The sequence below is a fragment of the Phyllobates terribilis genome, unplaced genomic scaffold (assembly GCF_046119375.1).
Source record: "Phyllobates terribilis strain yellow unplaced genomic scaffold, ASM4611937v1 Scaffold_8__6_contigs__length_399053987, whole genome shotgun sequence".
NCBI lineage: Eukaryota > Metazoa > Chordata > Amphibia > Anura > Dendrobatidae > Phyllobates > Phyllobates terribilis.
In genome coordinates, this window is record NW_027362768.1 from 139290043 (window position 1) to 139305321 (window position 15279).

General features: G+C 40.5%; 1 protein-coding gene across 8 annotated transcripts in view; it reads left to right on the forward strand.

The window, feature by feature from the left end:
* Positions 1-2308: 2308 nt before the first annotated feature.
* ASTN1 (astrotactin 1) overlaps positions 2309-15279 on the forward strand; it is a 651398-nt gene continuing 638427 nt past the window's right edge. For 4 of the 8 annotated variants that reach the window (XM_073643361.1, XM_073643368.1, XM_073643367.1 and 1 more), the window contains exon 1: positions 2548-3440. In XM_073643361.1, the coding sequence (XP_073499462.1) occupies positions 3167-3440 (274 nt within the window). In that variant the 5' untranslated portion in view covers positions 2548-3166. The other 4 variants (XM_073643365.1, XM_073643364.1, XM_073643363.1 and 1 more) reach the window with 4 other exon arrangements.

Here is a 15279-nt window from a genome sequence, read left to right on the forward strand (position 1 = left end):
AAATAGACAAGTCACCAGGCCCAGATGACATACACCCCCGGGTACTAAAAGAATTAAGTAATGTGATAGACAGGCCGCTGTATCTTATATTCAAGCACTCTTTATGGACAGGGGCTGTCCCACTAGACTGGCGCCAAGCAAATGTGGTACCAATATTCAAAAAGGGGTCTAAAAGTGACCCTGGGAACTATAGACCAGTCAGCTTAACTTCTGTTGTGGGTAAATTGTTTGAAGGATTTCTTAGAGATGCTATTGTAGAATATCTTAATGATAATAACTGTCTAACTCCATATCAACATGGATTCATGAGAGATCGCTCCTGCCAAACAAACCTGATGGCCTTCTACGAGGAGGTGAGCTCACAGCTGGACCGGGGAGAGTCAGTGGATGTTGTATACCTTGACTTCTCCAAAGCGTTGGATACCGTGCCACACAAAAGGTTGGTATATAAAATGAGAATGCTTGGTCTGGGGGATAATGTGTGCAAGAGGGTAAATAGCTGGCTGAGTGATAGAAAGCAGAGGGTGGTTATCAATGGAGTAAGCTCAGGGTGTGTCAGGGTTACTAGCGGGGTGCCTCAAGGGTCTGTCTTGGGCCCTATATTATTTAATATATTTATTAATGATCTAGTGGAAGGGTTGCATAGTAAAATAGCAATATTTGCAGATGATACTAAACTTTGTAAAGTAGTTAATACAGATGAGGATAGGGCACAGCTACAGGAGGATTTAGATAAATTGGGGAGTTGGGCCAAAAAATGGCAAATGGGGTTCAATGCCGATAAATGTAAGGTCATGCACATGGGAAAGAAAAACAGCAGTCACCCATACATATTAAATGGGAAACCGTTGGGGAAATCTGACATGGAGAAGGACCTGGGCGTCTTGGTTAATCGCAAATTAAATTGGAGTGCCCAGTGTCAGGCAGCAGCTGCGAAGGCAAATAGAGTCATGGCATGCATCAGAAGAGGAATAGGGGCATATGATGAGAACATTGTTCTTCCTCTGTATAAAGCGCTGGTAAGGCCGCACTTAGAATATTGTTCACAGTTCTGGGCTCTGGTGCTCAGGAAAGACATATTGGAGCTAGAGAGGGTACAAAGGAGGGCGACTAAGGTAATAAAGGGAATGGAGGGACTAGAATTCCCAGAGAGGTTGTCAAAATTAGGCCTATTTACGTTGGAAAAGAGTAGGCTTAGGGGAGACCTCATAAACATGTATAAATACATCAGGGGGCAGTACAGAGATCTCTCCCATGACCTGTTTATACCAAGGATGTTGACAAAGACGAGGGGGCACACTATGCATCTGGAGGAAAGGAGGTTCCTGCACCAGCATAGAAGGGGATTCTTTACGGTCAGAGCCGTGAGACTCTGGAACTCTCTGGGAGAGGAAGTGGTGATGTTCAACTCACTTAAAGAGTTCAAGAGAGGCCTGGACGCCTTTCTTGAGAACAATAAAATTACATCTTATGCTTAGTGATAGTTAATTAATCCAGGGATTTAATCTGACTGCCAGATTGGTGTCGGGAAGTGAATTTTTCCTCAATGATGTAAATTGGCCTATACCGCATGGTTTTTTGTTGCCTTCCCCTGGATCAACGCTGCGGAATAGGTGCAGTGCACAAGAAATAGGCTGAACTGGATGGACGCTTGTCTTTTTTCGGCCTTATAAACTATGTAACTATGTAATATAACTTAAAACAATACAATCTATGGGATAAATTTCAATACCATGTATCAGTAGACACCTCCTCGCTCAGCTCTCTATGAGGAAGTTAACGAACACTTTAACATTCTTAATTATTTGTTCTAATGAAACACACTAAATAATACAGAATACTTTAGAATACAAAATAATGGTACAATGTCTATGATATCATTATAAATTATTATTTATTATTTTTGTGCTCTATTAGTAAATATTAAAACTATTAGTAAACATTGTTATGTCACAGACTCACAATGTAATCTATGATAATAAATATTGTTAAATCACTTTCACTACATTCTATATTATATTGTACCATGTTATTTTAGATTAGTCACATGTGTAAAAGTTATTGGGATGCTTTGTGATTTCCTATGTCGCTGTGCAGAGCCAAGCTGTAGACCAATGACAAGTAGTCTTGGAATTACTGTCAACGCGAATATAATGGAAGTTGTCTGGGGAGGGGACTTTAAAGTTGAGTGGTATTAAATCATTCAGCCTGGTTAAGAAAAACAAGGCATCTGGATGGACGTACAATGTTTTCCACCTTTGGTTCTTGGAATTCAACAGTCCTTGTAATAACCAGAATTGTGCTGCATATAGTCAGTGGAAGCACGCTCCATCCATCCCTCCCTCTCCCATCCATCCCCTCCTTCCACCTCTCTTCTATCTCATCCTTCTTTCATCTCCCTCCAATCCCCACTGCCTATAGACAAAAGAAATCAGAGCCAGGCTTAGGGTCTTCATTGCACTCAGAAGCTTCTCCGTGGAAAAAAAAAGGGTCTTTCTTCCTTCACCCTAGCAAGAGGGAGACGGGAAGCAAGGAAGAAAGGTTCGGGGAGGGAGGGGAAGAACAAGGGAGAGGAGGGAAGAAATATAAAGCGAGACAGATGGGCAGAGGTGATAGGCAGATGTGGCTTAGTGTGTGTAACTGGGCATCTTGATGCTGTGCTTGTAGGTGCAGCGAGGAGTTAAAGGGAGAGATTGAGGACATGCACAGGTACTGAGGGAATTTCTGCAGTGAAGGGTTACACCGGCTGTCAGGTAGGAGGGATGCGTGTGTCGATGTGTTTGTGCCTGCAGTGAAGGATTGTGGCATTGTATTTCCAGCGTATGCTTGGGTACGTCCAAGGAATGATGAAGGGTTTACACCGGTTGACATAAAAGCCAACATTAAGTATTGTTTGCATGTGATACAGATGATTGATGGTGGGATGAGAATTGACTGCACATCTGCAAAGTAGTGGGGCACGCGTGTGTACATGGGCTGCTCAGGGACCTTTCCACACTCTTTTAACCCTTCCCCATTGCAGGTTGTGCCTGTAGTTGTAGCTAGCGTAAAGGGAAGTGCACACTGTATGTGAGGTCATTGATAGTTAACCGTGTTTGTGTGAAGATACTGTAGAATTTCTCTGTGCCTGCAGCTAGGAGACATAGGAAGTGTTGGAAGACTAAAGATGGCTCCTGCCGGTGCTTTCTGGGTGCTGGTAGCCGGTTTCCTGTTCATATCAAGAAGTGGCGGAGAGGAGGATTCATCCAGAGAGCTTGAGTGTAAAATGAAGAGCATCACGGTGTCAGCTCTCCCCTTCCTCCGAGAGAACGACCTCAGCATCATGCACAGTCCATCTGCCTCTGAGCCCAAGCTTCTCTTCTCCGTCCGGAATGACTTCCCTGGGGAGATCGCAGTAGCGGATGATTTGGAGAATACAGAACTGCCTTACTTTGTGTTGGGTGAGTGCAACCTGCATCTTAGCACACGATTCACTCCTTAAAAAAAAAAACCTCACATGAACCTGTGTTGTCTATTGCAGAGGGTCATTCATCATAAACATCCACTGCAGGTGCTGTGCTCCACAAGGGCCTGCAGGATGCATATACTGAATGGAGAAATTACACTGTAAAAGTCTTCTTCATTGCAGATATGTACTGTTTATCGCTATGTAATGATGTGCGCCTATGTCAACTCTGCTGTGAGCCTGCTCCATGCCTCAACTGTCACCTCACAACTGCTAAAACAAATTAGAAATTGCCCGTGATGTCTTTGTACATGAGCAGTCCGGCACTTCGGAGATGAAAGGCTCATCCCTTCCTAAAACTTGAGCTCTATCAGATTTGGCCACGGGCATGCTTGTTAAATTGGGACTATTGATGTAAGAACTTAGTCCAGCGGTCAGAGCGAGGGAGAGGGAAAAAAAATGTCCACTTTAAGATAACACAATTTTTCATTCCAAAAATCTGTTTTTTGTTTGGGAACCACTGATGGCAGGATGGAGGTTACATGGCAGATCTTGAAATCAGTGAAGTGAGCACTGGCTAAATGATATGTATCATACACAGTAACTAATGCATTTCTTTTCATCTGTAAGGATCAATTAGCGACTTAGGTCACTTTGAACATGGGCCAAATTTCTCACTCATTCATGACGAGATGGCTCAGAAGTGCACTTGCTGTGGCTCAGAACATAACTTTTTTGGACCGAGATGCATTTGTCAGAGATGTGTTTTCCTTATGCTCTAAGTGGTTCAGGTGGGTGACTTCTAAAAGGGTCATAAAGTTATGAGATCATTACTCTAGATTGAAAACTACGTAAAACTTTATTGCATAAACTTCTGAAGATGATTTTCTCAGCTTATTGCCAATCAAGTTGTGCTCCTGTATAATGTATTTTAGTCTACTCAGCTGTTTTGGAGAAAAACTGTTATGGGAAAAATGGATGTTTTTTGCCAATAAGGCCTTAGGTGACTCTACACAACCTTTGAATTATTCAGAGCCGTAATATTGGTCTCATAAAAATATATGGTGTCCTAGACCTACTGTGCCTTTAGTCAACAGCTATTAATTCCAGTCTCTTACACAAATGCATGTTCGGCCTGGTTGAGCGGACAAATTTTCTCAATATATATAGAGTTGGTTAGGCCGCTGGTCAAAATCCCAGGCATGGATTGTCTCTCTTAAGATGAATTCAGACATCCAAGAATGGACTATGATTTCCAGGACTGGTCAGTGGTCTTCTGTTCCAAACTCAACAGTCCGGGAATCATGGTCCATACTCGGACCAACGAACATGGACAAATTTACCTACAGGTGAGAGAATTAGAATATCTATCACTGAATCAGTAGATAGCTTTGCCCACTAAATGATATTCCATGTGAGATCTGAAATATTATCGATACCAGAACTCTAACAAGAACTTCAGAAAACTATTGGGTAAAGTTTAACTTGGGTATTTTAAGCATATCACATATGCGTACTATATAAATGCATAAAGCTGGAGATAAGATCTCTGTGGGGTCCCCATAGCAAAATCTGTAATGCCATCCATTGCCCAATCCCCTTAATCACTAGTCTGGACAGCTATATACAAGGAAGAACAGATGTGTTACAGCTTTTGGAGAAACAATTGAAAGTAGCATCTGACCCTCAGATGGTTTTTGTTTTTTACTTAATGACATGTTCAGTTTAGTGTGTCTCAATATCATATCTCCAAAAGGGTCCCCAACTATCATGAATCTTTAAAAGTTTTGGTTTTCTTACTTTTTGTCCCTCACCTTCTCACCCCCAGGCTCCACGGCCCTGGTGTGGCAACAATCACTGCACCCACTCTGCGCCTCTCGTTTTCTTTCAGCATCTTTTCACTGGAAACAGATAAACTTGCCATTAGACACATTACAAATGGCCTATAATCTGGAATAGTTTTTTTTACATTAATTTACTTTACGATACGTCTTTTAAGACAACAATTCAAATCTGTGTAGATATTGAGCTGGAAAGGAATGCTGGGAGATCACAGCTCTGAAGCCTGCAAGGTTGTTAACTATAATATAGACTGGTATTAAGCATCAATATAAAATAAGGAATACAAGAAACACTATTTACAAACTTCTAAAACTGTTTTTTATACATTAATTGGTATATTGAAAAATGGAGTTAAAAAGTAGATGTAAGCTTTAAAGGGCTTGAGTACGAGTAAAATAAATGAAAGTCCTTCTAGAAAATGTTATAAACTACCAAACCAAACATTACTCACCTGACAAAACCAGGTCTGCTCCAGTGGAATTGTCCCCGGAGGTCTTGTCCTATAGTGATGATGTGTCGTGCATCCATGTGATTGCCTCAACCAATCAGTGGCCTCAGTGGTCATGTGCCATACTCGCCACCATTACCACAGAGGTCAGTAAATGGCTACAGTGATAAGGTGTATGTACAGTATGTCCTATCCTTTATTATAATATCTTTTATGTTCCCTTTGGAAAGTTTAAGAGTTGAAGTTTTGGCTTTAGCTTGAACATAAAGTTTATACTACATTTTATAGCAAAATGTGTCATACGTTGGAAGTGTTGTCAACCGAAATGGTCCCGTATTTACGCTTTTGAGCTATTGGGTGAACTTTACATTATAGAGTTGATCAGCTGTAATACCCGGAGATGTTTAAGATTTTTTCCTTTGTAAACTGAACTGGTATGCCATATCTGATGCTGAGACAATCATATTTTTTCTTGGTTTCTACAAAACAGTGTTTGACAGGTAAAACATGTAGCACTTACTGCATCTAACACATGAAGGCGTAGCTTGAAGTATATGGGCTTCAATGTAAAATATGTAACTGGCCTTCCGCCCATTTGTATTACTAGTGTCTACTTTGTGCTGAAGACATCTTTGGGTCCTCTTAAGTACCTGGGTATGGGTGACACTTTAGTGTCCAACCAGTCAATGGTCTACTTTTAACACTAATAGTCTTGAATAAAGTAATGAAGGGTCTTCATCTTCGGACTGATGTCTTCAGAGCCATATCTTGGAGGATGGGGTTGGTACACCAATGTGCTGTCTACTAGGCAGGTTTGGTGAGGAGGACATGAAATGAAAACCTGTCTTTGGTTAGGATATTTAGGTGCTGGACTAAAGTAATAAACAATATATGCTTTGGAAGAAGGAAAACTATGATTCTGGTCTTTTAGTGGGAACAATCACATTTCGATAATATCTAAAGGTGCCTTCTACTAAGACAACATAGTTTAGGAGTCTGAAAATTGTGCATTGATTTTTAAACACTCAAGTCAGACATACAGAGGGTCGTAATCTTCATTATAAGTATGGGTCTGTCTGACATAGGAAGTTTACAAAACTTTTATTTACTTTAATTTAGTTATTTCCATTTCCACTCATGAGAGTTGCATTATGTTAATTATGTGCCCTTCCCAATTATCACAGCAATGGCATGAATTAAAATACACAGAATGAAAGAAAATGACCTACTTGAGAGAACAGCCTGAAAATACCAGTAGGCATAAAACAAAAAAATCATTTCAAACTTTCAAATTTATTTGGCAGGGAATCTGAAGCATAAATTGGGCATCAAAGTTGATTGGCAGCTGGAGAATATGTGTATACAATTCTTATTAAACCAATTAATAAATGGTAAAGCTGATATATTTTCTACCCTAAAAAATATGTAAACTGACTAGTTGTGGACTAATGGGAATGTGAGTGTCGGCTTTCAGCACAACCGGGCACTTTAACTGACAGTTGGCTCTGCAGGACATCAGTATATTGCCAGTTGTCAGTTAAAGTGTCGGGAAGTGTTTTTACAACCGCTAATCACAGTGATGTGAGTAGTGAATGTAGCCGCGCTTGCAAGCCTTTATGACTTATATCCGAAGGCTGCAGGGGGAAATAAAATTCATTTTTTCCCAGGAGCTGCACTTTCAGTATGGCAGTTTGACAGCTTTGTAAGGCTATTAACCTGAAAATTAATCCCATATTATTAGCATTTTTCAAAGTGACAGGTTCCCTTTAATCAATAAACTAATTGATTTCCAACTTTTTTTAAACAAAAACAAACAACAAAAAAATTAATAGTCTAGCCAAAAATTTAGACCTATTGGAAAGTATAATTCACCTATCCATTTACTTTAAGAGGATGACAGCAAAAAAAAAGATAGCTGATAAATGCATGATAGTTAGAGAACCCCTACTGATCATCAAAACAAAGGTCCCATATCTCATGGTTGAATAGAGCAATCGTCACACATATGACCACCACTCCATTCAGTGTCAGTGGAACTGCTGGCCATAAGTTTTACATGGCTTTCTTCATCAACATATTTCCAATCTTCCCAGAGATAAGGACAACCCCTTAAACTACTGCATTGTTGGCAACATGAGTTTGCCATCATTCAATAAACCTGCTATGGGGCAAAATCTCTGCCTGGCCTGGTAACATCAATTTCTCAAATGTATCTAACCCAGTTACTGATGGTTGCTATCCCAGTACATATCTGAGGAAATTTGAATGGGTAAATACAGGCTCTTTGGCAGGAAAATTCCCAGCAACAAAAAGGGATCCACTTTGAGATATTTTTTTATAAATACAGTACAGTGTAAAAGTTTTAGACAGGTGTAGAAAAATGCCGCAAAGTATAAACGCTTACAATAATAGAAGTGTTATTAGTTTATTTTTTATTAATTAACAAAGTGCAAAGTGTATGAACAAAAGAGAAATCTAAATCAAATCAGTATTGGGTGTGACCAGACTTTTCCTTCAAAACAACATCAAAGCATCAATTTTTCTACATACACTTGCCCACAGTTTTTGAGGGAAATTGTCTTGGAGGTTGTTCCAAACATCTTGGAGAACTAACCACAGATCATCTCTGGATGTACAGTAGAATCTTTGGTATCTTCATGTAATCTGAGATATCAGGGCTCTGTAGGGGCCATATTGTCACTTCTAGTTCTCTATGTTCTTCCTTAAGGTGAAAATAGTTCAAAATGCCATGAGCTATATGTTTGGGGTCGTTGTCCTGCTGCAGAATAAATTTTAAGCCAATCTGATGCCTTTCAGATGGTATTGATTGATGGATAAGTATCTTCCTGTATTTTTCAGCATTGAGAACTCCATTAATCTTGACCAAATTTCCAACTCTATTTGCAGAAATACAGCCTAAACTTGCTTCACTGTTGGCTGCATATACTCATTATTGTACCATTGTCTGCAAACAAACTATCCTCAGCCAAATATTTTACATTTTAAATTATCAGTCCTGATCACCTGCTGCCATTTTTTATAGCCCGGTTCCTATGTTTATGTGCATGTTTGAGTCACTAGGCCTTGCTTCCATGTCAATGGTATGGTTTTTGGCTGCAGTTCTTTAATGAAGAACACTTCTGAACAGACTTCTCCGAACAGTGGATAAGAATAGGTGGGTCCCATTTGTTGCAGCTAGTTCTGGGCTGATGGCACTGCTGGACATCTGATTTCTAAGAGAAGTGAGCATGATGTGTCTCTCATCTACTGCACGAAGTTTCCTTAGCCAACCACTACATCTGTAATCCTCAACGTTGAAAATTTCTGGGTGTCCTTAGGCTATGTGTCCACGATGCAGAAATGCTCAGGATTTTTTCCTGAGCGTTTCTGCATCTCCCTGGCAGAAAAACATGCATGCGAATTGTACATGTGGATTGTACATGCGTTTTCCTGCCAGGGACAAGCGGAAGTGAAGCGTTCTTCACATGCATTTCCGCATGCTGGTTGACAAGCGCTTTCCAAGCGATTTTAGCATCACTTGGAAAGTGCTTGTCAACTTGGTCACACTATATAAATCCATGCAAACGGCATGGATTTATACAGTGTGACGGAAAGAATGGTAAAAAATAAAAAAATAAATCTATACTTACCCTCTGATGGCCCCCGGTGTCTTGCTTCCCTCCATTCTCCCTTGCCGGCAGCGGTACACTGAAGGACCTGCTGACGTCAGCGTCGCGTAGACCCGTCACATGACTATGACGTCAGCGCAGGTCCTTCAGTCCATCGCGACCTGCCGGCATGCGAGGATGAGCGCATCGGGGGCCGTCAGAAGGTAAGTATATATTTATTTTTTATTTTATTCTTTTTTTTACAGTTTTCTATGGTACCCGGGTCCGGAGGAGAGTCTCCTCTTCTCTAGACCTGGGTACTGTCCGCACATTAGAACGCATGGAATGCGCATCTACATATACAGTGATGCGTAATCCATGCGGTCTAATGCAAGTCAATGGCGGCGAAAACGCAGCTCTTCCCCAAAATAATTGGTAGTGCTGCGTTTTTTTCCGCAATGATAATCCGCAGCGGAAATTTCCACAGCATGTGCACAGCACATGCGGATTATCATTGGGGGACACGGCAGGCCTTCTACCATGCGTTTTTAAGCGTTTCTGCAGCGTTTTTGCCGCTGCGGAAACGCTTAAAAAACACATCATGGGCACACAGCCTTAATGCTGAGAAATGTCAATGACTTTAAACATGCAGCCAGTCATTAAACAGGTTGCCCCATCTTAAACTACAAGTCTGCAGTGACTCTATGTGACTGAAAACGTGTGAATTTCCCAACGCACACAGTGTGCACTGTGAGGATTCTCCAGTGCCTGCAATGGGAGAGGAGGATCGTGTCCGCAAGTATGCAATTTGCATACATGCAGTCACGTGTCCACTAGACTGTATCTGACCTCGCTCAATGAATGTTTATTAAGTGAGGTGGGATACAGTCTAGTCATAATGTGGCGAAAGTATGCAAATAACATACTTAAGGTCACATGACCACTCACTGCCGCCACCAGAAAATTCTCACATTGTACAGTGCACGTTGTGAGGATTCTCAAGTTTGCAGTTACATAGAGTGACTGCCTGGACAAACCCTTTAAGAACTATCTCAGTGTAAATAACAACAAGAAGTTCTGGAAGTAATGATATGGCCCTGGCAATCCAGCCTGTGTGGGATTGCTTAAAGAGACAGAGGTATTTGTAAGAGCCTTCATCCGCAGAAGATCTATGTTTAATTCTCCAAGATGTTTGGAACAACCTCCCTGATGATGTCCTTCAAAAACTGTGCACAAATGAACTGAAGTATTTATGTTTTCATGCTGTTTTAAAGGCAAAAGGTGGTCACTAGTGATAGGCAAACCCGTGACTGTTCGGGTTTGGCTAATTGAGCCGAACGCCAAACAGTTTTTTAAAAGTTTGGGTTCGGGTACAAGAACAGTACCCGAATCCCGAACCCGAACACGGACGCCGAATATCCCTGCTTTCCAGCGTTGCTACTTGAGTGACAGCGGAGGAAACACAACTCTGATCAGTGGTAATAACATTACCGTGGTCAGAGCACTGTGGCATCATGCTGACAAGTGTCAGCATGATGCCACAGCTGTGACAGTGATACACAGTAAAAAGCTTACTACGGGTCGTAGGCGCCGGCTGATTGTACTACTACCATCATCAGCCGGTGCCTCCTGCCGTAGGAAACAGCGAGCGCAGGCACCGCTGGATGGGAGCAATAGTCTCCCATCTGCTGGCGCCTGTGTTCTGCTGAAAGTTAAAAAAAATGTTCAAATTAAGAAAAAAATGTTCAAATAAAAATAAAACATATTATACTCACCTACACCTTGTCCCCAATGTTCGCCACACCTGCAAAAAATAAAAAAACACCATATACTCACCTTACACCTAGTCCCCGAAGCCCATGATCACCTGTAATAAAAGTAAAATAATAAAGCAACCTCATCCTCACCTGTCCGCCACAGTCCAAATAGTGAGGGTCCCACAAAGATCCCATGAACAGAGCGGCCACATTGTAAAATGTACCCGCTCTGTTCAGCAGCCGGCAATACACTGACTCAGTGTATTGCTGGCAAATGAGGTCAACACATGTGCAGTGAGTATTTTTCCCACACTTGCCAATGAGTTGAACTCAGAACTCAAAACGCTCAGTGTATTGCCAGCAAATGAGGTCAGCACATGCGCAGTGAGTATTTTCCCACGCTTACCAATGAGTTGAACTCATTGCCTGTGCATGTGCTGACCTCATTTGCTGGCAATACACTGAGTCAGTGTATTGCAGGCTGCTGAACAGAGCGGGCAGATTTTTCAATGTGCCCACTCTGTTCATGGGATCTTTGTGGGACCCTCGCTATTGGACTGCGGCAGAAAGGTAAATATGAAGTTGCTATATTATTTTATTTTTATTACAGGGGATATTGGCTTCAGCTGGAATGGGCGTGACGGTAAGTATGGTTTAATTTAGAATATTAAAGGGTGTCTGCTTTATTTCAAATAAAATATTTTATTCTGGATGTGGATGTTTTTATTTTACATTTGCCTTATATTATGGGTTAGTAATGGGGGCGTCTTATAGACGCCTCTCCATTACTAACCTGGGCTTGATGTCAGCTGGCATTAAAGCTGACATCAACCCCAACCCTACAACCCCACTGCCACCGCTACAGGGCAGTGGGAAGAGCGAGGCTAAGTGCCAGAATTGGCTCATCCTATGGATGCGCCATTTCTGGGGAAGCTGAGGGCTCCTGTTTCTAGCCTCAGAGGGGGCCAATATTAGTAACCCCTTCCTAGGCTATTAATATCAGCCCCCAGCTGTCTGCATAGCCTTTGCTAGCTGATAAAATAGGGGGACCCCACATCATTTTTTGGGATGGTCCCCCATTTTAATAGACAGTAAAGGCTATGTATACAGCTGGGGATTGATATTAGTAGCCTTGGAAGCTCCATGGGTATTACCCCCTTCCCAGGCTAAAAACATCTGCCCCAGCTGTCCGCTTTCCCTCTGCTGGTTAATAAAATTACGGGGGACCACACGCCATTTTTTTCCATAAATGTAATAATTTATTAATAAATGACATAAACAGTAAGGTACACATGCAAAGCACGGATTATATATATCACATATATATATCACATATTTATATCTATTTGTAAATCTATCTATTATCTATATATGTAGTTATCCATATATCTATCTATCGATCTATTATCTATTTATCTATTTGTCTATCCATATATCTATCTATCCATACATCTATTATCTATCTATCAATATATATATATATAAATATATCTAACTATAATCTATCTATAAATCTAGCAAAAAAATGGGGAACAGCACCATATATTCTAAATCCGGGTGCAAGGCCCCCACACAAATATCCGTTTGTTAGACAATACAGGAGGCAAAACAAGATATCTATAAATCTATTTATCTATCCATATATCTATGTATCTATCTATTATCTAATTATCTATCTATCTACCTATTATCTATCCATATATCTATCTATCCATATATCTATTATCTATCTATTTATAAATCTATCCACAAAAAGATTGGAGGCAGCACACAAACAGATGATGAAAAAATATCTTTTAATAGCCCATGTGGCTGTAGCAAAGTTTTTGGACCGAAACGTTGCTACAGCCACATGGGCTATTAAAAGACATTTTTTTCATCATCTGTCTGTGTGCTGCCTCCAATCTTTTTGTGGATATACATAGGACTGGTGTGTGCCTGGGGGCTTTGCACCTTTTTCCATTTTCTGTGCTGCTTTTGATTTATCTCTTTTTATCTATAAATCTATTTATCCATATATCTATCTATCTATATATCTATCCATACAGTTAGGTCCATATATATTTGGACAGAGACAACATTTTTCTAATTTTGGTTCTAGACATTACCACAATGAATTTTAAACAAAACAATTCAGATGCAGTTGAAGTTCAGACTTTCCGCTTTCATTTGAGGGTATCCACATTAAAATTGGATGAAGGGTTTAGGAGTTTCAGCTCCTTAACATGTGCCACCCTGTTTTTAATGGGACCAAAAGTAATTGGACAATTGACTCCAAGGCTATTTCATGGACAGGTGTGGGCAATCCCTTCGTTATGTCATTCTCAATTAAGCAGATACAAGGCCTGGAGTTGATTTGAGCTGTGGTGCTTGCATTTGGAAGGTTTTGGTGTGAAGTAAACATGCGGTCAAAGGAGATCTCCATGCAGGTGAAACAAGCCATCCTTAAGCTGCAAAAACAGAAAAGACCCATCCGAGAAATTGCTACAATATTGGGAGTGAGGTCTAAGATGGCAGACATACAAGAAACAGAGGCATGTTCACACTAGCAAAAAAGAAGCAAGACAAAAATATATCTCATACCCTACCATAATTATATATAAATGTAAAGCAAAATTGCATAATAAATATAGGGTACTTAGTGAACTATTTTTGATCAAAAAAAGTATACAAGCCGTCCCACCAGCGGCAAGGTGACCCTAAATTGGGACGGTACCTATACTGCCTATATTAAAAACCTTACTGTATATCAAAGTTGAAGTAATGCATATAAAAGGGTAGACAAATAGGACCGGGTCCCAACTCCAGACCACCTAGGCCCGTGGTAAGCTACATATATACCAATCAGCTCAACAAAGGGCATGCCACACCCTTAAATTGCACAGAATGCAAACAAGTCAAAAAACCAGACAATGTGAACTGAGGTCTAAGATGGCAGACATACAAGAAACAGAGGCATGTTCACACTAGCAAAAAAGAAGCAAGACAAAAATATATCTCATACCCTACCATAATTATATATAAATGTAAAGCAAAATTGCATAATAAATATAGGGTACTTAGTGAACAATTTTTGATCAAAAAAAGTATACAAGCCGTCCCACCAGCGGCAAGGTGACCCTAAATTGGGACGGTACCTATACTGCCTATATTAAAAACCTTACTGTATATCAAAGTTGAAGTAATGCATATAAAAGGGTAGACAAATAGGACCGGGTCCCAACTCCAGACCACCTAGGCCCGTGGTAAGCTACATATATACCAATCAGCTCAACAAAGGGCATGCCACACCCTTAAATTGCACAGAATGCAAACAAGTCAAAAAACCAGACAATGTGAACTGAGGTCTAAGATGGCAGACATACAAGAAACAGAGGCATGTTCACACTAGCAAAAAAGAAGCAAGACAAAAATATATCTCATACCCTACCATAATTATATATAAATGTAAAGCAAAATTGCATAATAAATATAGGGTACTTAGTGAACTATTTTTGATCAAAAAAAGTATAAAAGCCGTCCCACCAGCGGCAAGGTGACCCTAAATTGGGACGGTACCTATACTGCCTATATTAAAAACCTTACTGTATATCAAAGTTGAAGTAATGCATATAAAAGGGTAGACAAATAGGACCGGGTCCCAACTCCAGACCACCTAGGCCCGTGGTAAGCTACATATATACCAATCAGCTCAACAAAGGGCATGCCACACCCTTAAATTGCACAGAATGCAAACAAGTCAAAAAACCAGACAATGTGAACTGAGGTCTAAGATGGCAGACATACAAGAAACAGAGGCATGTTCACACTAGCAAAAAAGAAGCAAGACAAAAATATATCTCATACCCTACCATAATTATATATAAATGTAAAGCAAAATTGCATAATAAATATAGGGTACTTAGTGAACTATTTTTGATCAAAAAAAGTATACAAGCCGTCCCACCAGCGGCAAGGTGACCCTAAATTGGGACGGTACCTATACTGCCTATATTAAAAACCTTACTGTATATCAAAGTTGAAGTAATGCATATAAAAGGGTAGACAAATAGGACCGGGTCCCAACTCCAGACCACCTAGGCCCGTGGTAAGCTACATATATACCAATCAGCTCAACAAAGGGCATGCCACACCCTTAAATTGCACAGAATGCAAACAAGTCAAAAAACCAGACAATGT